The following is a 24,859-nucleotide window of genomic DNA, read 5'->3' on the forward strand; positions in this document are numbered from 1 at the left end:
GAGCTCCTTTCTCTCCCAAATTTCTCTGTTTAACTCCTTTTCTCCTCTAGATCAATAACTCCTTCTGTCTTTTCTTGAATTTCAGATTAGAAAGCTTGTTTTGGGAGGATTGAAGTTTCGAGTTGAGCCTCGAGGGGAAATTCTACTTTTGTTCAGTCTTTGGCTATCTGAGCCAATCTTCAGGTAAGGGAAGCTAGAATGTTTGTTATTTAGGATGTATGTGAGTTTACAAACTCAATGGGAATAGGCTGGACGCAGGTTGAGTATGCCAGGTGTGGAAGAGCTTAGAGCTCTTGGGTTGGTGTTAGGCTAGGCGCGAGCTGACTACGCCAAGCGTAATTATATTTATAAATAATTATTTTAAATTGATGCTTATGCATGTTTAAAGTTGAAATGTTAGATTATATATAGGTGGTATATGATGTATGGTGCGGTGTGATTCATATGTATGCTTTGTGATGATACGTATGAATGTTCGAATATGATATGACATGTGTATATGTTCATATGAGTATGTTTATTGATCATAATGGTGGGTAGACCATTTATGATGTATGATGCATTATTGCATGTGATGTCTTATGACATGTGTATGATTGTTGATCATGATGGTGGGCAGACCATTATGATGTATGATGCATGATTGCATGTGATGCCTATGGTATGAGTCTAGCCTAGGACTTGAGGAGAGGAAAATTATTTTCGAACTAGAAGAGCTCACATTTGAGAGTGGTGCTTGGATAGGCCACTGATATATGAGAGTGGTGCTCTGGGAGGCCACTAGATTTGGGAGAGTGGTGCTCAGATAGGCCACTAGGTTGGGTGAGTCTCCTCTAAGTCCTTAGCTAGTGTTGGAGCGGGGTATGAGGTCGAGGGTTATTCCCTTAACCAAGTACTCGGGAAGGTGCGTGGATCCTTGCGGATAGTCGGTGGGCGAACTCCACTATTGACTTGGTTAATGCATGCCAAGGTCGTGGTAAGCCCGTACCCAGCTGTGCTATACCTGACGGTGGATCTGGACTTCCAAGTGTGTAAGTGACATCATCCGAGTAAACCCGAGGGAGGATTATATCCTGTTTAGCTGTGACCGAGCGGGCGCTTTGGGCGTGAAAACGGTTGGGGTGGTTTCGGTAGGATGGAATGTCACTTATACAGCTCTATTGTTATGGAGATCTCTTAGGTGTATGCGTGACGACGCATTAGATGATTGATATGTATGCATATCTGTCATGAGTTGCATTCATTGCATGATTATTAATATGATGAAGTGTGGTGTTTGACTTCATGTTTGGTGAATGAATGATTGATTGAGATGAAAGGTTCCTTAGGGACAGGATTTGGGATGCATGTGTAGTATAGAATTTTTATTCTGTACTTGTATTATTGATCTTTGAATTCTAGCTTACCCTTCTGTTTTCCATGTGGTGGAACTGCGATGATCATACTTGGTATGGGAGCAGGTCAGGGATAGCTTGGGAGTAGAGATGATCGTTGTGAGACGAGGAGCTGAGTCTAGTGTTTTGAGTTACCATTCTGGGTAACATTTTTTTTTTTGTCAGTGCTTGACCGGCACTAAGAAATATTTTGGGATGACTGTACATATATGGTGCTATATTTTATATACAGAAACTTAATTATTTCGATCTTTATATTTATGCCTGTATGTATGTGTTATCCAGTTTAATATTCTCTTAGTTAACTAGTTGTAGTGCGATTCCACTAAGTGTAGAGACCGGGGCGGGTCGTTACACTAACAGGCTGTTCTAAAAACAGAACGGCCCGTTCTGCTTTCAGAACGGGCCGTTCTGGATTCAGAACGGCCCGTTCCAAAACTGTGAATAAAATATTTTTTGCTTAATTGTGTTTTTGATATTATAATTATGCAATTTTGATCTCTAAAGTTTTAATTGAGTAATTTCAGTCCTTAAAAGATTATAGTTGTGTAATTTTAATCTCACAATTTTTAATTGAACAAATTTAATCTCTTAAATATCATAATTGTTCAATTTTAGTCTTTCTCATTAAAAATTTAATAATTTAATAATTTTAATATATATATATATAATGTTTTAAAACTAAATAATTGTTTGTTTATTTAAATTAACGTATATTATTTTTTTTAATGTATCAAATGATATATATTTATTATTACTAAATAAATAAAATTTATATATTATTAGTATTTTAATATTACTGATAAATTAATATCAATAATATTTTTACTATATTTATAAATAAACTAATAATTTGATAAATATAACTTATTATATATTAATATACTTTTACAAAAATATAAATATATGAGATCAGATATATATTTCTAATTAATATACTTATATTTTTGTAAAAGTATATTAATATATAACAAGTTATATTTATCAAATTATTAGTTTATCTATAAATATATTAATAATATTATTGATATAATATCGAAAATTATAATATACGTTAATTTGAATAGATAAATAATTATTTAATTTTAAAACATTATATATATATATATATATATTAAAATTATTAATTTTTAATGGGAGAAACAAAAATCATACTATTATGATATTCGAGGGACTAAAATTGTTCAATTAAAAATTGAAGGATCAAAATCGCGCAATTGTAATTCTTTAAGGACTAAAATTATGCAATTAAAATCTTGGAGATCACAAAACTGCACAATTGTAATACTTGAGAGATAAAAAATGCAATTAAACCAATATTCTTGATTAATTTTATTAAAAAATATAATAATTTTGAAAAATATTTTTTATGGTAAAAATTTTAAAATTACTTATTTTCATAAAATATAATTATCTTATAAATAGAGTAATAATTTTTTTCTTTCTCTTTCTGTTTGAAGAAATATTTAAATATCACTTTATAATTTTTTACAACTTATTTAAGATTAAAAGAATAAAATGATAAAAATTAATAAAATAAACATAATAAAATAAAATATAAAAAATATTAATATATTTATTTTATTAGATATAATAACATAATTAAAATATAATTAATAATATATATTTTATAAAATTATTAATATTTTATATATATAAAAAATAAAATAAAACCGGAACGGCCCGTTCTGAAACCCGAACGGGCCGTTCTGGTTGCATTTTCGTTGTGTTAATTTTGCACCTGGAATGGCCGTTCCGGATGCAAAATTAACACACCAAAAGTGCACCCAGAACGACCCGTTTCGGTTTCAGAACGGGCCGTTCTGGGTCCAGGTGTTTTATAAAAAATTCTCATCCACGTGGCATCCACGTATGCATCTACGTAGCGTCCACGTGGCCAAAAGTTAACACCGTTAAAGCAATTTGGACGGAAAGTCCCACATTGAAACCAATTAATTAATTTGAGACTAAATTGAAACCAATTAATTAGTTTGGGACCAAATTGAGATCAAAAATTAATGAGAGACTAAATTAAAACAAAAAAAAATTATAAAGGACCAAATTAGGTTTTTAGCCTTTATAAATTGAGTATTTTTTATTTTTATTTTTATTATTCATTGAGTTGATGCCTTGAATGACCCTTTGTCGCTTGTGAGTTGATAAAAAATAACTAAGAATGGAAAAGCGTGTCAGTGACAAAATAAATGCAGTACTTAAATGAACAGACCATAATAAATTTATTTTTCTTCCACGTACTGTGTGAGGCAGTGAGCATTAACAATGAGTTCTTTATTAATATTTAATAGTGTTTTTGAAACTGAATTTTTTAGTACACATACGATTGCGGGGCATTTATAATTCTTTATTGAGATTAATTTGTTTGAAATTTTCAATAGTGTTTCAAACATATATCTTTTATTGAAACATGGAAAAACCGACCTTCTTGTTTTACTCCATATGTCTCTTTAAACGTAACATTAATTATTTTATTTTTTATTTATACTCTTATTAATATTTTTAATTTTTTTTAAAAATTATTACTATATTGTATTGTTCTAATAAATAATATTAATAATAAAGTTAATTTTATAAAATATTATTCTTTCTTTTATATATTTATTAATGTAAAATAAATTAAGATAACATTTATTATGATAAAAATAATAATATTTAACATAAATTGTACTTATAATCTTTGCTTTTATCTTTAAAGATGCATTAAAATAAGGACAAAAAATGTAATTTAATAATATTATAAAATATTAGTTTTTATGTAATTTATTTAATGTATGATCATAATTAAAATTAAAATTTTAATCATTAATAAATGAGTATTTAAAACTTAGACTAAAATTACAAATTTAAAATTTAAGAATAAAACTTGCTGATCGAATATTTTATAAAGATTAAAAATTCAAGTTAACTTAAAATTTATTAGAAATAATATTTTTTGTGGTATTACTTTACGTTAATGAATATACCCTCCTAACATTTCTCTCTATCTATTTTATTAGGAAAATACTAACTTGTACACTAGTTAAAGAATTAAAAATAATTTTTTTATTGAAAAGTCTATTTGCACATTATCTCATATAATTTTATTTTAATTTTCAATAAATAAATCATCAACTCAATATCTCACTATATATTATCATAAATTAATGTATAATGAATCATAAAGCATATAACATCATACATTTGCAATATTATTTAACATAACATGTCTCATGCACATTATAACATAATTCAACACAACGTATCTATTCACATCACAACATAGATCACTACTGATGGAGGCCTATAGACCAATGGCCCAACTACTAGGGTTATGACCAAGAGGATGGATGAAGAATGGGTCAATGCTCAAGGGAAGCCTATAGTACTTTTTAGTTGGGCTTTAACTCAAGCCCATGTAGATTAGGTTTAGGCCCATTGAGCTTGTATTGTGTTTTTTTGGGCCTTGTATTTTGGCCACGTAGTGTAGGAATTTCATTTCATTGTAATTTGAATTTAGGTTTAAGAAGGTTGTCATGTGCATCTCAATTTACATGTAATTAGCATTACATTTGGAGAGCATTTTGGCCATGTGCACACATGCACATGAGGTGACCGAAATTCACTTTCAAATGTAAGTTAAATCACATGCAAATTAAGTAGCACATGGGTGACGGTTTTGGCACCAAAATTTGAATTTAAATATTCAAATTTTGGCGCCTAAGGTTAAGCTAAACCATACCATGGTTTAACTTAACCTTGGGTTAAGCCTAACTTGTCCCACACACTTCTTAGCCTATATATATCACTCATAGGTCCGTGTATTTGATTCACTTTGGCATTTATGAGATTTTCATTCATTGAAGAAACTCTCTCACCGAAGTCACCTAGGAGAACCTCTTCTCCACTTCTCCTTGAGCCTTGCTCTTGTAGAATTAGGACTCCTATTTTCTATCCGAGACTCTTGGCTCAACTTAGGCTACATTGCTTCTCCATTGTTGCTTCCAATCCTTGCGTCATTCTCAAGGATCCGTGGAGGAGTTTTGGTTCAAGAATCATGGAGTTTTTGCTCATGAAGACTCCATCAACTACATAACATAATTAACTCAATATGTTATTTTTTTTTACAACATAACCCTTTTAAAAATAAAACATGAACAACATTCACATCACCATATACATGTGTACATTCCACTTTCAACTCTTAACTTTATAATGTGAAAATTAATTAACATCATAATACCACCATATATATAAACCGCACACATCTCATGAGCATTACAACATATCAAATTAAACAACTTAAAACATCATTATATATCAATATATATTAACATATTATGAATTAGATTCAATTATTATCAACTTACATCAACAAAAATAGGTAAAAGAATAAATATCATGTAAGTCCCTAAAATAACTCAGTCAAAATAATTTGACACAACCAATTTGACTTTAAAATGGTTTCAACGTTATTTTTGCTCAAGCATTAAAATTTGGCCTAACCAATTTAACTTGAAACACCTTTCAGGTGAAGTTATTCAAATTTCGCATGGCCAAGGAAAATTGGCTCAACTAAATTAATTTTAGATGGGCTCAACTGCAATTTTGCTTGGCCAAAAAATTTAGACCCAACAAAATTAAGTTGAACCTACATGCAAAATCATCATTTTTTGGAAACTCTTACCTCATCAACAAGTTCAAAAATTGTAATCCAAACCATAGAAATGATTCTAAATAACTTAGCTAACACAAATCTAACCTTAGATTCAACATGTAATATTACATCAATAAATAATCGATTTTGGGTTTTGGTACATCAACCTTGAAACTCCAACTTCACCACCTTCAACAACTACCTCAAAAACAATAAATTAAACCAATGGGTGAATCAACAACAATTATAACATGCAAGAACTTCAAAGAATCAAATAACAAGCTTCCTTTATCTTGATTGCTCCAAAAAACAAGGAAGAAGGAAAGAAAACTTGAGAACCCTAAACTTTCATATGACAACTTATCTATAAGATTCCTAACTCTTTAACTTGAATCTTGTAACAGCCCAAGCAACCCGCATGAGGATATTGTCCGCTTTGGCCCACGGCCGCACGGTTTTGCTCTAAGGATGACACGCATGCCACCCCAAAAGGCCTCCTCCAAGGCAAGTCCTGCCAACCCATCAGAGTAGCGCAGCGACCCCACATGGCAAGATATTGTCCCACAATGGGTTTTGTCCTAGGCAATGCCCTCATGGCATCCCTAAGGGCCTCCTCACAAGGAAGGTATCCACACCCATATATATGGCATGCTTCGTTCGCCTTCCTAACCGATGTGGGACTATATCCACCCCCCCTCAAGGGAGTCCAGCGCCCTCGCTGGCACACCGATCCGGGCCCCGGCTCTGATACCAATGTAACAGCCCAAGCAACCCGCATGTAGATATTGTCCGCTTTGGCCGCAGCCCTCACGGATTTGTTCTTGGCGATGGCACGCATGCCACCCCAAAACGCGTCTACACAAGGAAGGTGTCCACACCCATATATATGGCATGCTTCGTTCCCCTTCCTAACCGATCAAATCTATAACTCCAAAAAATATATATGCTCAGAGTAGGCAGAAGAGTTACAGTGATAAGAGGAGAAGGGACCTTGAGTTTAATGAAGGTGATCATGTATTCCTTAAAGTTACTCCTTGGACAGGAGTGGGCAGAGCACTGAAGTCCCGTAAACTTACTCCACGTTTTATTGGTCCTTATCAAATCCTTAAAAGAATTGGTGAAGTAGCCTATCAAATTGCCTTACCCCCATCTCTTTCAAATCTTCATAATGTCTTTCATGTTTCCCAACTCAGAAAGTATGTCCATGATCCTTCCCATATCATTGAGTCTGACAATATTCAGTTGAAAGATAATCTTACCTATGAAACAGTTCCTTTAAGAATTGATGATACGAGGGTGAAACAACTAAGAGGAAAGGAAATTCCTTTGGTTAAGGTCGTTTGGGGAGGACATTTTGAAGAAAGTGCTACTTGGGAGTTAGAAAGCAAGATGCGTGAAGATTATCCTTTTCTATTCCAGTAAAATTTCGGGGACGAAATTTCTTAAAGGAGGGGAGAAATGTAACATCCCAAATTTTATTTAATGAAAAGAAATATTTTTTTTTATGTATTTATTATGTGAATAAGTATTTTATTTATGTATTTTACTATTTACGTATACGTATTTTACTATTTATGTATACATATTTTTACTATTTATGTATACGTATTTTACTATTTACGAATACGTATGTATGAATAGTATTTCACTATGCAATTGCACAGTGAAGGTGCACGAGGGACGCGGGTTCAAATTTTATAATAAATTTGAATGTAACAGCCCAAGCAACCCGCATGTAGATATTGTCCGCTTTGGCCGCAGCCCTCACGGATTTGTTCTTGGCGATGGCACGCATGCCACCCCAAAACGCGTCTACACAAGGAAGGTGTCCACACCCATATATATGGCATGCTTCGTTCCCCTTCCTAACCGATGTGGGACTATATCCACCCCCCCTCAAGGGAGTCCAGCGCCCTCGCTGGCACACCGATCCGGGCCCCGGCTCTGATACCAATGTAACAGCCCAAGCAACCCGCATGTAGATATTGTCCGCTTTGGCCGCAGCCCTCACGGATTTGTTCTTGGCGATGGCACGCATGCCACCCCAAAACGCGTCTACACAAGGAAGGTGTCCACACCCATATATATGGCATGCTTCGTTCCCCTTCCTAACAATTAATAATATCACATCAATAATACATGCCAATCATACAATTATTTCCCCATCCATATCCATAACTCATATCACTTTCATAATTTAACGATAATATTTCTACATTCATAACTCATATCAATCTCACAATTAACAGTATCAATTATTCATCATTCACAATCCAACAATTCACATCAATATCACAATTAACACTATGCCAAGACCTCGCCACATCTGACACCAGTGATACAGGTTAATTGCCTCCCTTACTCACACCATACCAGGGGTACGCTCGTCCCTGAAGCATCACCTACCCAAGGTTCGTATCATCCCTGATCTACGAGGAGTACGCTCGTCCCTGAATCATCCACCACCCAGGGTTCGTATCATCCTTAATCCTTCAGTGTGAGTAACAACAATCACATACAATCAATACAATCTATTGCAATTAACCCTATGCCAGGGCTGCCATAACTGACATAAGTGATGGTGTTAACTGTCTTTCTCATCCCACACCATGCTAGGATCACGCCTTCCCTGTAGCACCACTTATACAGGGCCGTGCTATCCTAGTCATCGATGTGAGACATCACAATCACAATCAATATCTCAATCATATAACATCTCATCCTATTATTCAAATTTATAACACGTATATAATTTCATACAACAAATAAACTTAACAAAGTAGAGTTTACATATCCCTCAAGCATATTACATCCATATCATTCATTTAATAATCAATAATACAGCAATTCCCTTCATTAATAGAATAACAGTAAAATCCCTAATTATTCCAAATTATAAGTTAATAGGAGGCTCAGCCTTCCATTCAGATAAATTCAACATTATAAACTATTAGGAGGCTTGGCCGTCCATTCACATAAATTCCAAATTATAAATTAATAGGACGCGTTTAGGGATGCCGTGGGGCATTGCCTAGGACAAAACCCTGAGGCCTTAGGGCAAAGGGGACAATATCTGGCCATGTGGGGTCGCTGCGCTACTCTGATGGGGTTGGCAGGACTTGCCTTGGAGGACGCGTTTTGGGGTGGCATGCGTGCCATCGCCAAGAACAAATCCGTGAGGGCTGCGGCCAAAGCGGACAATATCTACATGCGGGTTGCTTGGGCTGTTACATTGGTATCAGAGCCGGGGCCCCGGATCGGTGTGCCAGCGAGGGCGCTGGACTCCCTTGAGGGGGGGGGTGGATATAGTCCCACATCGGCTAGTAAGGTGAACGAAGCATGCCATATATATGGGTGAGGACGCGTTTTGGGGTGGTGTTGGCCATTCCCGAGAACAAAGCCGTGAGGCCGTGGGCCAAAGCGGACAATATCCTCATGCGGGTTGCTTGGGCTGTTACATTGGTATCAGAGCCGGGACCCGGGCAGGTGTGCCAGCGAGGGCGCTGGGCTCCCCGAGGGGGGGTGGATTGTGAAGTCCCACATCGGCTAGTAAGGTGAACGAAGCATGCCATATATATGGGTGTGGATACCTTACTCTTGAGGACGCGTTTAGGGATGCCGTGGGGCATTGCCTAGAACAAAACCCTGAGGCCTTAGGGCAAAGGGGACAATATCTGGCCATGTGGGGTCGCTGCGCTACTCTGATGGGGTTGGCAGGACTTGCCTTGGAGGACGCGTTTTGGGGTGGCATGCGTGCCATCGCCAAGAACAAATCCGTGAAACCCGCATGTAGATATTGTCCGCTTTGGCCGCAGCCCTCACGGATTTGTTCTTGGCGATGGCACGCATGCCACCCCAAAACGCGTCTACACAAGGAAGGTGTCCACACCCATATATATGGCATGCTTCGTTCCCCTTCCTAACTGATGTGGGACTATATCCACCCCCCCCTCAAGGGAGTCCAGCGCCCTCGCTGGCACACCGATCCGGGCCCCGGCTCTGATACCAATGTAACAACCCAAGCAACCCGCATGTAGATATTGTCCGCTTTGGCCGCAGCCCTCACCATGATAATGGGTACAATAACGGACCAAGGCATCAAATTTTTCAGCATAGTGTGCCACCGTATCATTTCCTTGCTTTAACTCGAGATTTTAATATTAATGGCGTTGGAATCACCCAAAAAGGAGGTCTATAACTCCAGATATGGATGTTTTAGTGAAGAGGGGTCAAGCTGTCAGCTTTATCTATAGCTGTTGCGGTTTTTATCATTTTTCACAAAGTAGATGATGGAATTAGGACTTGATGTCTTCATGAGAGTTATAGGAAATTTTCTTATCTTTCATATGAAATAAGGATGAGCATGGTAGGAGTAGTATAACCCCTGATACGCTGTTTATAGTTTATACTAATCATTCTATTGATTATTATATTAGTTATTGGATATAGTCCCACATCGGTTAGGAAGGGGAACGAAGCATGCCATATATATGGGTGTGGACACCTTCCTTGTGTAGACGCGTTTTGGGGTGGCATGCGTGCCATCGCCAAGAACAAATCCGTGAGGGCTGCGGCCAAAGCGGACAATATCTACATGCGGGTTGCTTGGGCTGTTACATTGGTATCAGAGCCGGGGCCCGGATCGGTGTGCCAGCGAGGGCGCTGGACTCCCTTGAGGGGGGGTGGATATAGTCCCACATCGGTTAGGAAGGGGAACGAAGCATGCCATATATATGGGTGTGGACACCTTCCTTGTGTAGACGCGTTTTGGGGTGGCATGCGTGCCATCGCCAAGAACAAATCCGTGAGGGCTGCGGCCAAAGCGGACAATATCTACATGCGGGTTGCTTGGGCTGTTACAAATCTCAACTTCTAACACATAGCGATCAGGGGAAGAAAATAGATATTTTAGTAGAATCAGATCAAAAATCGAGCTTTATGGGCCCCATATTTTCTCTCTCTAATTTTTTTTATAAAATTCTAGAGTTATGAAATTATGAAACTCATTTCTTATAATTCGTCTTATATACATCAATCCTCTATAAGCCAACTCTCATGTAATTAAACTATATCATTTATAATTTAAATTTAGAGTTATCAAAATTCTAACTTTCACCCCACAAAAATTAAAAAATAAAATAACATAAAATATATTATTAACATAAAATATATTATTTAAGTACATTTATCATAATAAACATTATTAAGAAAGCATGGTGTTATACCAATCTCCAACCTCAATTCTCAAATAAACACTAATAAACCCTTTCATTTTAATCTTGGTTCCATGACCCATTTTTCTCCACAGTAAACACCATGTACAAATGGATGGTAATGAGAATTCAGAGTTTTAATTTGGTTGCTACAAAGTAATAGAAAGAAAGGAGGCATGCGATAATTAGTATGTCCCCCTTTCTCTCTCTATATTAATGATTCTTTTTATAATTATTTAATAATTACTTAATATGCATATAAACATATTAGTATGTTACATTAACGACAACTTTAACATGACATTTTTAGAAGCATGCATGCCACATTAACATTAAATAATAATGATCATTTTCAAGACTTTTAAAATTTATAAAGATCAACTCAACAATTTTTTAAAAGATTAAAATCAAAATTTATCATGTTTATATGGACTAAAAATAACAAACATATAATAAAAAAATCTCAATAAAAATAAAAAAATATAACTAAATCCACATGCATTACATGATTCTAAAAAGCTTGAGTAATTAAGTAATTAGTATGTGGATTTAGCAACGTTTACTCTATAGCAATGTTCTTATTTTATATTAAAGGATGTTGATCGAAAAAGTTCCTCTTATTTTCTTTTTCAAAGAATCATACAACACTAGTATTATCTCAATATATTACAAGTGATCTAAGTATGCCCTTAACAATGCAACAAATGAAAAAATTCCTTCAACCATAAGACTTAGCAAATAGTTTTGTAATAAGCAACAAGTTATGTCCCTATAATTAAAATAGTTACATGTATTTGTGTTAGTGTGTGACAGTACTCTTTATAGAAACAACTCTTGTCATCATAAACAAAAAATTAGAAATTTATCTTATGATCTTATAAACATTGAGATTTAGACAGTTTTTATCCATCTAAATAAGGCCAACTCATATGGAGTAATAATGCGCGTTATAAGAACATTTTCAATATATTTTTTTTTAAGAAAACCAAAGAATGTCATGTGACCTTTCATAATAAATATAGATGCCTAAAACAGTTAAAACAACACCTAAGTCCTTTATATCATCAACATGCAAACAAGAAAAATACCGTTAACATATAAAATTATAATTATAAATTTGCTCCTATAGTTCTTCAAGTAAATAAACTTATGCAATGTATTTTTCACGAAGTTTAAGAGAAGTGACCGCTTAATCAACCTTCAAATAACAATATACCATTTTGTGGAGACTTCTTTTAACACATGGATTTCTTTTGCATATAAACCAAATATTCTGTCATTTTAACAAATTTGTAAAGTTGATCCACATAAACATTTTTCGATAAAAAATTATAAAAAAAATAAACTTAATAATTCCTTTAATTTAATAGCTGAATCCATACATTTTGATAAAAAGTTATTAAAGACGGTGTACTAAAAATTACTTTTAGTCTAATTTTGAGGTTTCAAATTTTCTTTTAATCATGTAAAAGGTTTCTCTACCAATAAAAATAATTATACGTATATAAACTTATATTCATGTTCTTATTTAAATAATGTAAGATTTTATTTGCATTCTCACACGAGCTTCAAAAAATTATTAATAAAGAGTTTAAAATCCACATTTTCTAGCACTATCTATAGTCCACAATTCAGATATCACCATCCTCTCGTTTTCTCAATATATCGTTGATTCCAATCCAAGTTGTGGACAATGATTCAACACCACCAACCGCCGAAGCAAGACACTTAGTTAAACTCGAAAAACACAAACCTTTGGCTTTGCCTCTCTCCACAGCGACACACCCAAAAACGCTTCACAAACTTAACAAGAACAAGATTATGGGTATACTGTACGACGACGTAGTGATCATAAGGGAGCCAGAGAAAGACGGTGACCCAACAGTTATCACAGTGAACTGCCCTGACAAAACCGGTTTGGGCTGCGATTTGTGTCGTATCATACTCTTCTTTGGTCTCAACATAGTCAGAGGAGGTAACATGTGTTATCAATTATCATAGTACTTTGTGTTGGTTTGAGGTTGAGGGAGGCTAATGTTTTTTTTTTTTTTTTAATTTTTTATTTGCTGCAATGAAGATGTGTCAACGGATGGAAAATGGTGCTACATAGTTTTCTGGGTGGTTGGGAAACAGAGGACGAGGTGGGGTTTGTTGAAGAAGAGACTAATTGAGGCATGCCCTTCTTGTTCTTCAGCTTCTGGAATCTCCTATTACCGCTCTGATTTGCAGCCATGTAACCCTCCTGATGTCTTTCTTCTGAACTTTTCTTGTCACGATCGGAAAGGCCTTTTGCATGGTAATTATGGAAACTCTATTGGTTGGTTGCTCTAAGACTTGGTTGGTTTTTGATTACTTGATGTCTTTATTGTTTCTATATAAGGTCAAGAATCAACACTTTGGCCTTTAGGCTTCATGATATGATGAGGGTTTTAAACTTTTAATTTCTCTCAAGGTTTTAAATTGTGGTCATGATGTTGTGGAGTTCCAGTTCCTTGATATTGTGGGAAATTGTGGACAAATGTGGTTGATGTGGTCATAATTGCAGTCGCAGTGACTCCAACAATTTCGACATTGTTGCCGAAATCGCAGTGTGGACCGGTTTTTAAAACCTATTTTGTTCTAACTTTTTTGGGGGAGTGGTAAATGAAACGAAGGGTTTGGTTTGATTGTTGTGAAAATTGTGCTAAGAGGAAAATGAACTGGCTGTCTTAAAACAGCCATTTGATGTCATTCTAAAATGGATTCCAATTCCAAAGCTTTGTTGTTTTCTATTCATGGATACATACACTGTGCCTGTCGTGAATTTTACCTCCCTTCCTAGATATATGGTTTTTGTAAGATCATCACTTCGTGACATTGATTTTGTGTGGATTTGGTAGACAGAACAATATATCTGAATATCTTTATGATGGTGGCAGATGTTACTGAGGTTCTTTGTGAGCTAGAACTTACTATAAAGAAAGTGAAGGTATCTACTACACCTGATGGCAAAGTGATGGATCTATTTTTCATCACAGATACTAGGTTTGCATTTTATAGTTGCTGTCCTTCAATTATTAATTCATTTATGTTGAAACTTTTTTATCTATTTATTAAGACTGCATATGAATTAGAATGAAAATTGATTTTGCTTTTGCTTTTTTCTTCTCCATGAAAATATGCATCTTGAATGGAATTAAAATATATGGTATCTGAGTTGTAAAAACCAGATGTAATCACTTGTGAAATTGTGTGCAGAGCTACTGTCATCTTGATGGTCATTCTATTTGGTTCTGCTAAAAAAAAAAATTGTGTTTGTTCTGGGGAATGTGCTAATATACTCCACGATCAAAGTCTTTTAGATAGCCAACCTGTTTCATTAGAGAATGTTCGGATGTGTTTTATCACTTTATGAGAATGGAAGTTTATTTGCTTATGTCCACATGCCCATTGAATGACAATATCATCACTCTCAGAACATACTAATATAGTTTACTGCTTATTCTTGCATTGAATTAGGGAACTTCTACATACAAAGAAGAGAAAGGACGAAACAATTGAACAGCTAACAGAGATTTTGGGGGATGCTATCATTTCTATTGACATCGAATTGGTTGGCCCGGAAATTACTGCTTGTTCCCAGGCATCTCCATTCCTTCCAACTGCAATCACAGAAGATGTTTTTAATTTGGAATTGCCTGATTTGGCTCGAAGTGGAACTCTCAGATCAGATTATGTTTCAATTGCGATGGATAACTTGCTTAGTCCTGCTCACACCCTTGTCCAAATTATGTGCCAGGACCACAAAGGTCTTCTTTTTGACATCATGAGAACTCTGAAGGACTACAACATTAAGGTATAGAAATTTGAAATCTAGATAATAATACTATATTTCTGAGAGTTCATTTTTGCTGCTATAAATTGGCTTGCATCAGAAAAGGAAAGCACTGTTAAGCTATAATATAAACTTTATTTCATCTTAGATTGCAGTTTTGTACATGAATATTGAATACGACATATGAAGTTTCACTTTCCTTCCACTCTGGCTGATTGTCTTTGTTTTTCTAATCTTCATGAACACTGGCATACATATACTTTCTAAGTCATCTTTAGTATCCTAAGGGTGCAAGGTTTGTCATTCAACCAGATTTCTTATGGGCGTTTCACTACAAAACCTAGAGGAAAATGTGAGATTGACTTGTTCATCATGCAAGCAGATGGCAAAAAGATAGTCGACCCCAACAAGCAGAATTCTTTGTCATCACGCCTTAGAATGGAACTACTTCGTCCACTCAGAGTTGCTATTGTGAGTAGGGGCCCTGATACCGAGCTTCTGGTTGCAAATCCTGTGGAGTTATCTGGCAAAGGCCGACCTCTTGTTTTTCATGATATCACTCTTTCTCTGAAAATGCTTGGCACTTGCATCTTTTCGGTATGTATGCTTCCTACTGTTTAGTGAAGCCATAATTTGAAATTTCCACAATATCATGACTTATCACTTTCTTGAATCATGCTCCGTTGCTCGTTAACACAAAACAGTATTACTAGATTTCACATGCTTAGTGTTTTTTGTTCTAGCAACTTGATACATTTGTGTTTGCATGTTGTTATTTGCAATTGAGTAAATTGTATGGACACTTCTGAGATTTCGTGAGATTGTACACAACCCTCCTGCTTTTATAATGTTTATAACAACCTTCCTTAATACAGTGTAATGTTTTTCAAACAATTCAGGAGATAGTGTAATGTGTACGTATCAAACAATTATAGGCGTTAGTATAGGGATAAAAAAAAGCAGGAACGTGTGCAAATTCACAAAACCTCAAGTGGCATCGTTGTTATGTACTCCTCATAATTTGTTTTCTATCTTGTTTTCCAAGACAATGTGTTTATATTCTGGTTAACTGTTGCAACAGGCTGAAATTGGGAGACACTTGATTGGAGATCGAGAGTGGGAGGTTTATAAAATCTTGCTTGGTGAAGGGGAGGGGTTGTCTGTTCCAAGGAACAAGATTGAAGAGGGAGTTTGGAAAATGCTGATGGGATGGGAATAATCCATGGCTGCTATCATCACATTGTTCCCTTTGCATGAACCTCTCTTCCTGTGTGTACAGATAACGTGGTCTAATATCATATGGTTCATAACTATTAGGAGTAATTGTGAAATATGTAGTGTGCAAATTGTAGTCTTTGTTAGCCACGCTATACTTTTGAGCTTATGTAATTCTAACTTAATGTATATAAATGAGAAGGCAGTAACTAGTAGAAGATTATGGAGAAGGGCGTTTTTCAAAGAGCTTTTTATTACTGAAAATGAAATGAAATATTGTAAAGTGATTAGTATACCCAAATCTTAATAGAAGATATGCCATCAAAGCTTACAAGTGTACTTTTTTTCTTCTTTTTAATAGAAGATATGAATCGCATATTTTCTAGTGATATTTGTTGCACCAAATATTTAGTTATATGTTTCTCGAAAATATAGGATACTTCCCAATCTGTTTTCTTTACCCATTTTCAGCTGACAGTAGCATGTGATTGCCAACTGTGGTCAACGCAGTCCAATTTCAACTCATAGTAAATCTGATAAGGAGAAGGAAAAGAAGAAAAAAGAGATTGAATTTACATATTTATAATTTAAATTTCATAACTTAGTTAATTGAATTAACTTTAGAGAATTGGTTCCATTATTTGATACAAATAATAAAATTTAATTATGTAAAATTTTCACTGGCTTACCCCTTAATGATGCCTATATAACCTAAAATTTGGTATTTTTTTTTTATAAATATTAAATACAAAAGCATTTACATATACTTTTAAAATAATATTTGTAAAATTCATACGTGAAAATATCTGATAAAAAGATTAAGATGACAACATATATTCCTTTCTATTTCTTTTTGGAAAATACTGTATGTTCTGAAAACGGAGGCCGAAAAATTGCTCGAATAATTAAAAAGTTATTATTTTTAATAAATTTATTATAAAATAATAATTTTATAATAAATTTATTAAAAATAATAATTTTTGAATCATTCTCGGGTTCCGGCTGTAGCAGTGCTCTTTCTTTTTATCCTAATATGAAACTGAAATGATTGAAGAGTAAAGTTGGTTGGAATTGGATAGTGATATTAAATTTTTTGATGGATTTATCTTCGACTTCATCCGCTGTCCCCTGCTCGGATATCAAAAAAAGGATCAAGTGTCATATTCGGATTTTTTTTTTCTTGAGGGTTATATTCATAGATCTTAAATCAACGATAATTCATTAATTTGTTGTTAAGTGCGATGGTCTTTACTAATTATTAACTCATTCTTTGCCGACGATATTTCAGAGGAAACCTAACTTTAATTAATAGTAAGTTGATGGGTCGTATCAATCTTTATGAGTATATTAAAATGATTTATAAATATACTAACAAAAGATTAAATATCCAATGATTATTATATTGAAAAAAATGAGTGAACGACTTATATAGTACGTCTCTCATTAAAGAAAATTGTTTAGAGTATTAAGAAAAAAAATTGAACATATATTAACAGTTGGATTGATAAATTAGATAAAAATCATTAGACAGATGAGAAAAGGAAATAGTCAATAATTTTTTCTTTCAAAATGTTGACGTGTCCAACCAGGATGTTATTTTACCGATCGATTTTTTTTCTGACAAAAGAAAAATCACATGATTACCAATGTTATATATAATTTTTTGGCATATATAAAAATCAAAATAAAAATTATGAGAAGCTGATATTTTTGAGGGTTTTTGTTCTCTTTCCGAAATGTCAAGATCATACAAGGGTCCCGTGATGTGCAACGGTACAAAGTCACATGATTCTTTTTCATGTTTGTCTTAGAATCAGATATTTTGGTACTCTCCGTTCATATTTTGCTTGTAGTATTGGTTCATACGTCGAGGTAAATCACCAACTAATTAACCATTTTTATTAAAGTTGGTTTTTTAAACAGGATTTGTTTGTTTTTATCCTTTTATATTTTAGTTTGTTTAATATCAAACTTGTGAATCATTGCATGTTGTGTCCATCTACGACTAGCTGAATGATGGCAGAAAGCAAAACAAAAAGGGGTTGCAACATGTGACTTTTATTTTCCTCAGCTTTTGGACCATCCTAGAGAACTTTGTGGAAGTTGGGAGAGAGAAAATTCAGAAAAATTGATTAGGACATGGGATATTACCAATTAACACCACCACCAATCATCGCATAGAAGAATTGAGATATTAGACTATTTGTAGGTTTGTGTTCTATTAATTAACATGGTTGATTGTGTAGTTAGGTTACAGTTTCCAGTATATTCCTAATTTGTGCAAGATGCCAGCGACAACACCCCAGAAAGTGATTTCTGCAAAGATGACATATAACAGAGTTCCCAACCTCTCTGAGTGCCAAACGTTGATAAACACATGATTCTGAATCCAGTATACCTGATTCATTGTTTTCACATGCCATAAAAATGGTTAGCTCCTTTGTGCTAGCTACTTGAACCAAACATCATAATAATAATAATAAAGTAAACATCAGAATGTCAATTGTTGTGTGTTTGATTCTTATAAATAATAACATGATTATGATAATAATAATAATAATATGATTCATTATTTTAAGTCAAAAGGTAAGACTGATTCTTACGAGTGAGTTATCTGGGTCTTTATAATACCATCCATTTACAAATGCTGCGAAGATGCCCTGCGCTGCCATAACAAACACTAGCATTGCATTCATTCCTATCCATTCCAAGAACAAGAATGGAGTACGAAGCCCCCAAACATCGATCTGTATGATTTTCATGAATGTTAAATAAGAATCATATATAATTAATAACTAACCACAACTCTTGTACTTAATTAATTACTTAATATTGCATTTACCAGTAGATAGAACACAGAGAAGACAATTCCAGCAGCCCCAGCTGTGAAACAAACGTAGCTGAAGCTGTAGAGTTGCTTGTTAATTGGAATAGCTGCGGTAACAATCCATGCAAATTTTATCACATATATTTCATGTAATAATATATATATATATATAAGTGAGATATATTAATGACACTCTTTCTAATATCTCTTTTATAGATTGAATTTTTTTTGAAAATCACGAATTTTTTATGAGGTTCACTACTAAGTTAAGAGAGATTCATAAAATAAGATATAGAATCCACAAAAGTTTGTAATTTTTAATAAATTTTAGCTAATGATCATAAAAGTGTTAAAAAAATTATTCGCTGACAATTTTCCTTTTTCTTTTTGTGTTGATAGTTGGGTTTTTAACTCTTGACAAGTGAGACATTTTTCACTAGCTTACCATTTGTAAAATGGAGGATGATGCCTAGGATTAATAAAACAAACCCCATTGAGAGCCATTGCTTGAGCCTCTCGGAATGACCCTGTAAAAAAATGTTTCACTCCTTCACTAACTTGCGTTCATAAAGTAAAATTCTAGTGAGTGGACAACCATAAGGCATAGGAGCTTATAGGGTAAAGTTTGTAACCTTGAAGTGAATCAAGACATGCCCATAGTGGATGCCTATGGTGCCAGAGAGAATAGCTGATATGGAACTAGATAAAAAAACAAAAGGCAATTTAACATAAATTGATCATTTAGATCGAATGATAGATTACTATATTTAGGGCTTTCATATGAATAAATAAATAGTCTCTATAAGTATTAATTAGTTAACAAATGAAATATGTATCATGGCATAAAACCTCAACAAGCCCTCGGGTTCAAAGGGAGCGCGACACCAAAATGGAGCATCTTTACGAAGAGGGCCTTCAGCTGGGGAACTGAATGTGCATGCCTATAAACAACAGAAAAAGTGCATTTATTAAAGTCATTTTAGTTAGAATAATAACAACATTAAAACTATTTTAAAAGAATTAAATGATTTGAGAAACACATGTTATGATTATGACTCAAATGGTTCACTAGTCACTACTTGTACTATTACTATAACCTCACCTTCAAGCGTGTCCAAACAGGATCAGAGTAAAGATGATTAACGCCCCAAACTTGTCTATCCACATACCCAACAGCGTTACATGCAGGACCTAGGTGTCCTCGCATCCCACATTGGACCTAGTAATTAATTAACAACGGAAAAATAACAGAAAACCTTAGTCTCCAACGAACAATTAATTTGAGAAAATACAAGAGAGAACATTACGTACTGTGTATCTCTTGGGTTTGTCACTGTTATAATCCACGAAACTCCAATCTGGAACGTAGAGGCTGAAGGTTGTGACCATGTAAATCACAAATGCCACAAACCCCCCAAGCCTATGTTAACAAATATTTGTGTCATTACTCATTAGTCAAACCAAATTCACAATCTCTAGTGTCATATTTTACATTGTTTTAGTCTTTTTACATTTCAGATGAGTTTTGAGAATGAAATGTGTTGTTTCTCTCACCATTGCCATCGATAGGCAGAAAAAATGGATAGGTGTCCTGGCTTCAAGGTAGAGGGTCTAAGCTTGGTGGTAAATGTCTCTATCAGAGCTACAACACAGTATACAAGAGCTATTCTCTGCATCAAAATCATGGTAACTCAACAAATGAGTTGAGGAGAATTTTAATAATGTAATTTAGGCATGCATGTATTAATTTAATTGGATCCAAACCTGGAGAATGCCACACCATCGGATAAATCTCATGTCAACTCCATATGAGAGATCATCAGGGGCATGAGAATATCCACCTACATGTCAAATTTATCAAAATCCTTCATTGTTTCATTTATATATTGGCAAATGGTCTAGACTCTAGTATCTCTATAAAATTCATAATCTATAGAAAAATGCTAACAACACTCTCTTGAACACTCTATGGTTAATATCCTTTCTATTATTGATTAGAAATCAAAAATTTTGGTAGATCATATCACTAAATCAAAAGATAGACTTATTCAATGAAATACAGGATCCACATAATTTATGCTTTTCAATAAATTTCATCTAAATAATAAAAGCATTCCTCTAATCTATGTTGCCAAGTATGTGTTTAATCTTCTGCATAAGTATGTTGAAACAATGAGCTAGAGGAGTTTTGTTTACCTTGCAAAAGTATACCCCAGAAGAGAAGCTTCAATGTCCTAAGGATTATCTTCTTCACAGCATCCTTAACCTTGGTGATTCTCTATGTTGTTACAAGGTACAAACCAAAATATTATAAATGAGCTAAAGTTGTATACTATAGGATGAATAAATAATTCATCCATGAATTAATTTTTAAAACAAGGGACAACCAAAATATTATAACTCTTAATTAGTTAGAGTAGTACCTTTAGTGCGAGGGCTATAGCAACCCCAACAATGAAAAGAAAAAAGGGCATAACGAAATCAGCCAATGTACAACCATTCCACGGGGAGTGATCAATGCGTGGATAAGCTCCACCAGCATCGTCTACTAGTACCATCAACTGTACATACATACAATTATAGACAATATACTTTTTACTCATGTTTCCTTTTCAAAATATATATAGATTATCTAAGAAACTAAGAGCTATATGTAGAAAACTATGCATAAATATCCTTATAGTACACTAACCACAATGGTGAGGCCTCTAAATGCATCGAGGGTTGCAACCCTTCTTGTTTTTTGCTTCACCAATGGTTGCTCTTGCTCCACTATTTGCTGAACGGACTCACCCTCTTGGTTACTCCTTGTGTCTCTGTCATGTTCAATGGAGTCTCCACCATTGGTTTTTTCAATTTCCTGTTTCAACTCGCCCTTATGGGGTGTGGTAAACCCCTCTTCCATTCTCTTGGCTTCATCCATGGTTCAATGTTCAAAATTCTAATCCTTATGGCAATTCTTCCACTTTTGGTGGAATCAATCAATAACCTTGTTATCAATGCACAAAGGTGAAGGACATGTTTATAATTATATATATATAAAGTATAAACATACACACACAGATAAGAGGTCTTTGGAAGAATAAAACAAGGAATGGATCCACATTCTCGTTTGAATCAGAATGTCGTACCATGTTTGAACTTAAAAATATGAACATGTTTGTCCAACATTTGGATTTTAAAAAAATATTTGAGTATATTTTGTAGATAAAAAAATATAATTAAGCGTGCTATTTATTTTAACTAAATAGTTTTGAGCCAAAAGTTAGTAGCACCTAATAAGATGGTGCAAATGAATCAGTGCAGCCCCTATTTTGTTTCCTCTTGTTGCTCCAGAAACCAGAATTGCAGTAACCGTGTGAGTACGTAATCTAATCGACAGTCTCTCACAACTAAAATTCCTCTTTCTGTCTTTTTGACCAAAATTTTGAAACATTTTTGTTTGATGAGTTCGTACTTTAGCAGCCCAGCCCAATTTCAACTGGGCCAAAAAGGTTTAAAAGAAAATATATTAAGTTTAGGGTTTATATAAATATTATAAATTTATCCCGGTAGTATATTTATTTTTATACTAATGAAACAGTATATGAATATAATAAATGATAATTTGATAAATGAGAAATAAGTCTAGTAAAAGGAACTCAGGACATGTTCATTTTTTTTTTTATAACTTTTTGTTTATAAAATTGTCACGATGTTTTCGATTTGTTTCCTCTTTTCTAATATTTATACAATGCAAAAAAAAAAAAGTTACAACAACTACTCTTTAAGAACGCATTCTTTTACAATTTGATGATGGCCTGTTGTGTAACATTGTAAAAAAAAAAAAAAAAAAAAGGCTGATTCAGTAGCTCAGAACGGGCCGTTCCACACTACTGAATTGAACTACATATAGTAGTTGAGAACGGGCCGTTCCGGCAAGGAGAACGGGCCGTTCCGGAGGGAGAATGGGCCGTTCCGGCAAGGAGAACGGGCCGTTCCGGGGGGAGAATGGGCCGTTCCGGAGGGAGAACGGGCTGTTCCTGAGGGAGAACGGGCCGTTCCGGATGAGTAACGGGCCGTTCTGTTTTCAGAACGGGCCGTTCTGGGCGTGGATTTTGTGCGTGATCTGGGAGTTCAGAACGGGCCGTTCCGGTATCGGTACGGGCCGTTCTGGCCACTCCGGATTGCCTATAAATAGGGGGTTGGGGGCCTTCAGGAGTTTTGGAGTTTTTAGAGAGAAGTTTTAGAGAGAAGGTCTCTGGGTCAGTGAGCTCCTTTCTCTCCCAAATTTCTCTGTTTAACTCCTTTTCTCCTCTAGATCAATAACTCCTTCTGTCTTTTCTTGAAATTCAGATTAGAAAGCTTGTTTTGGGAGGATTGAAGTTTCGAGTTGAGCCTCGAGGGGAAATTCTACTTTTGTTCAGTCTTTGGCTATCTGAGCCAATCTTCAGGTAAGGGAAGCTAGATTGTTTGCATGTGGCTGAATTTGTTAGTTTGGATGAGAGTTTTGAACTCTCTGAATAGTTTTAGGCCGTTGGGTTAGTGTTAGGCCAGGCGTGAGTTGACAGCACTGTGCTTGAATATATTTATGAATGAATTGATGCTTATGCATGTTTAAAGTTGAAGTTTTAGATCATGTATGTATGATATATGATGTATGGTGATGTGTGATTCATATGTATGCTTTGTGATGATATATATGAATGTTTGAATATGATACGTTCATATGGTATGTATTGATCATAATGGTAGGTAGACCATTTATGATGTATGATGCATTATTGCATGTAATGTCTTATGACATGTGTATGGTTGTTGATCATGATGGTGGGCAGACCATTATGATGTATGATGCATGATTGCATGTGATGCCTATGGCATGAGTCTAGCCTAGGACTTGAGGAGAGGAAAAATGTTTTCGAAGTGGAAGAGCTCACATAGAGTCTCTTGAGAGTGGTGCTTGGATAGGCCACTGATATATGAGAGTGGTGCTCTGGGAGGCCACTGGATTTGGGAGAGTGGTGCTCTGGGAGGCCACTGGATTTGGGAGAGTGGTGCTCAGATAGGCCACTGGATTGGGTGAGTCTCCTCTAAGTTCTTAGCTAGTGTTGGAGCGGGGTATGAGGTCGAGGGTTTTTCCCTTAACCAAGTACTCGGGAAGGTGCGTGGATCCTTGCGGATAGTCGGTGGGCGAACTCCACAATTGACTTGGTTAATGCATGCCAAGGTCGTGGTAAGCCCGTACCCAGCTGTGCTATACCTGACGGTGGATCTGGACTTCCAAGTGTGTAAGTGACATCATCCGAGTAAACTCGAGTGAGGATTATATATCCTGTTTAGCTGTGACCGAGCGGGCGCATTGGGCGTGAAAACGGTTGGGGTGGTTTCGGTAGGATGGAATGTCACTTATACATCTCTATTGTTATGGAGATCTCCTAGGTGTATGCGTGACGACGCATTAGATGATTGATATGTATGCATATCTGTCATGAGTTGCATTCATTGCATGATTATTAATATGATGAAGTGTGGTGTTTGACTTCATGTTTGATGAATGAATGATTGATTGAGATGAAAGGTTCCTTAGGGACAGGATTTGGGATGCATGTGTAATATAGATTTTTATTATGTACTTGTATTATTGATCTTTGAATTCTAGCTTACCCTTCTGTTTCCATGTGGTGGAACTGCGATGATCATACTTGGTATGGGAGCAGATCAGGGCTAGCTTGGAGTCGAGGTGATCGTTGTGAGACGAGGAGC

General features: G+C 35.1%; 2 protein-coding genes across 4 annotated transcripts; one reads left to right on the top strand and one right to left on the bottom strand.

The window, feature by feature from the left end:
* The first annotated feature begins 12,868 nt into the window (after positions 1–12,868).
* Positions 12,869–16,517, top strand: LOC109818766 (ACT domain-containing protein ACR10). The gene is made up of 6 exons (XM_020384293.3): positions 12,869–13,233; positions 13,336–13,554; positions 14,177–14,282; positions 14,757–15,093; positions 15,385–15,669; positions 16,154–16,517. Exons 1-6 carry the CDS (start codon positions 13,080–13,082, stop codon positions 16,289–16,291), a joined length of 1,239 nt encoding a protein of 412 aa, XP_020239882.1. The 5' UTR covers positions 12,869–13,079; the 3' UTR covers positions 16,292–16,517.
* A 1,809-nt stretch (positions 16,518–18,326) lies between these two features.
* On the bottom strand, positions 18,327–22,535 carry LOC109818778 (uncharacterized). Of its 3 annotated transcripts, none has more exons than XM_029268918.2 (14): positions 22,390–22,535; positions 21,807–22,103; positions 21,538–21,675; positions 21,311–21,392; positions 20,879–20,955; positions 20,669–20,784; positions 20,426–20,534; positions 20,217–20,333; positions 19,964–20,055; positions 19,747–19,813; positions 19,560–19,641; positions 19,130–19,221; positions 18,891–19,034; positions 18,327–18,685 (listed from the first exon to the last, which is right to left on the bottom strand). In XM_029268918.2, exons 2-14 carry the CDS (start codon positions 22,035–22,037, stop codon positions 18,539–18,541), a joined length of 1,494 nt encoding a protein of 497 aa, XP_029124751.1. In that variant the 5' UTR covers positions 22,038–22,103; positions 22,390–22,535; the 3' UTR covers positions 18,327–18,538. The 3 variants fall into 3 exon arrangements, with proteins under 3 accessions (XP_029124751.1, XP_020239895.1, XP_082916734.1); XM_020384306.3 differs by having other exon boundaries at positions 21,807–22,079; positions 22,390–22,508; XM_083060608.1 differs by lacking the exon at positions 22,390–22,535 and having other exon boundaries at positions 21,807–22,383.
* Between the last annotated feature and the right edge of the window lie 2,324 nt (positions 22,536–24,859).

This window comes from Cajanus cajan, chromosome 7 (assembly GCF_000230855.2).
Source record: "Cajanus cajan strain Asha chromosome 7, NIPB_CcT2T_4, whole genome shotgun sequence".
Lineage (NCBI taxonomy): Eukaryota > Viridiplantae > Streptophyta > Magnoliopsida > Fabales > Fabaceae > Cajanus > Cajanus cajan.

Coding starts and splice junctions, on each gene's coding strand:
- LOC109818766 (XM_020384293.3), top strand. CDS start 13,080: ATGGGTATACTGTACGACGACGTAGTGATCATAAGGGAGCCAGAGAAA. Junction 13,555..14,176: donor TCGGAAAGGCCTTTTGCATG/GTAATTATGGAA, acceptor TGATGGTGGCAG/ATGTTACTGAGGTTCTTTGT. Junction 14,283..14,756: donor TTTTTCATCACAGATACTAG/GTTTGCATTTTA, acceptor GCATTGAATTAG/GGAACTTCTACATACAAAGA.
- LOC109818778 (XM_029268918.2), bottom strand. CDS start 22,037: ATGGATGAAGCCAAGAGAATGGAAGAGGGGTTTACCACACCCCATAAG. Junction 20,956..21,310: donor CTGGGGTATACTTTTGCAAG/GTAAACAAAACT, acceptor TTTGACATGTAG/GTGGATATTCTCATGCCCCT. Junction 20,535..20,668: donor TCTGCCTATCGATGGCAATG/GTGAGAGAAACA, acceptor TTGTTAACATAG/GCTTGGGGGGTTTGTGGCAT.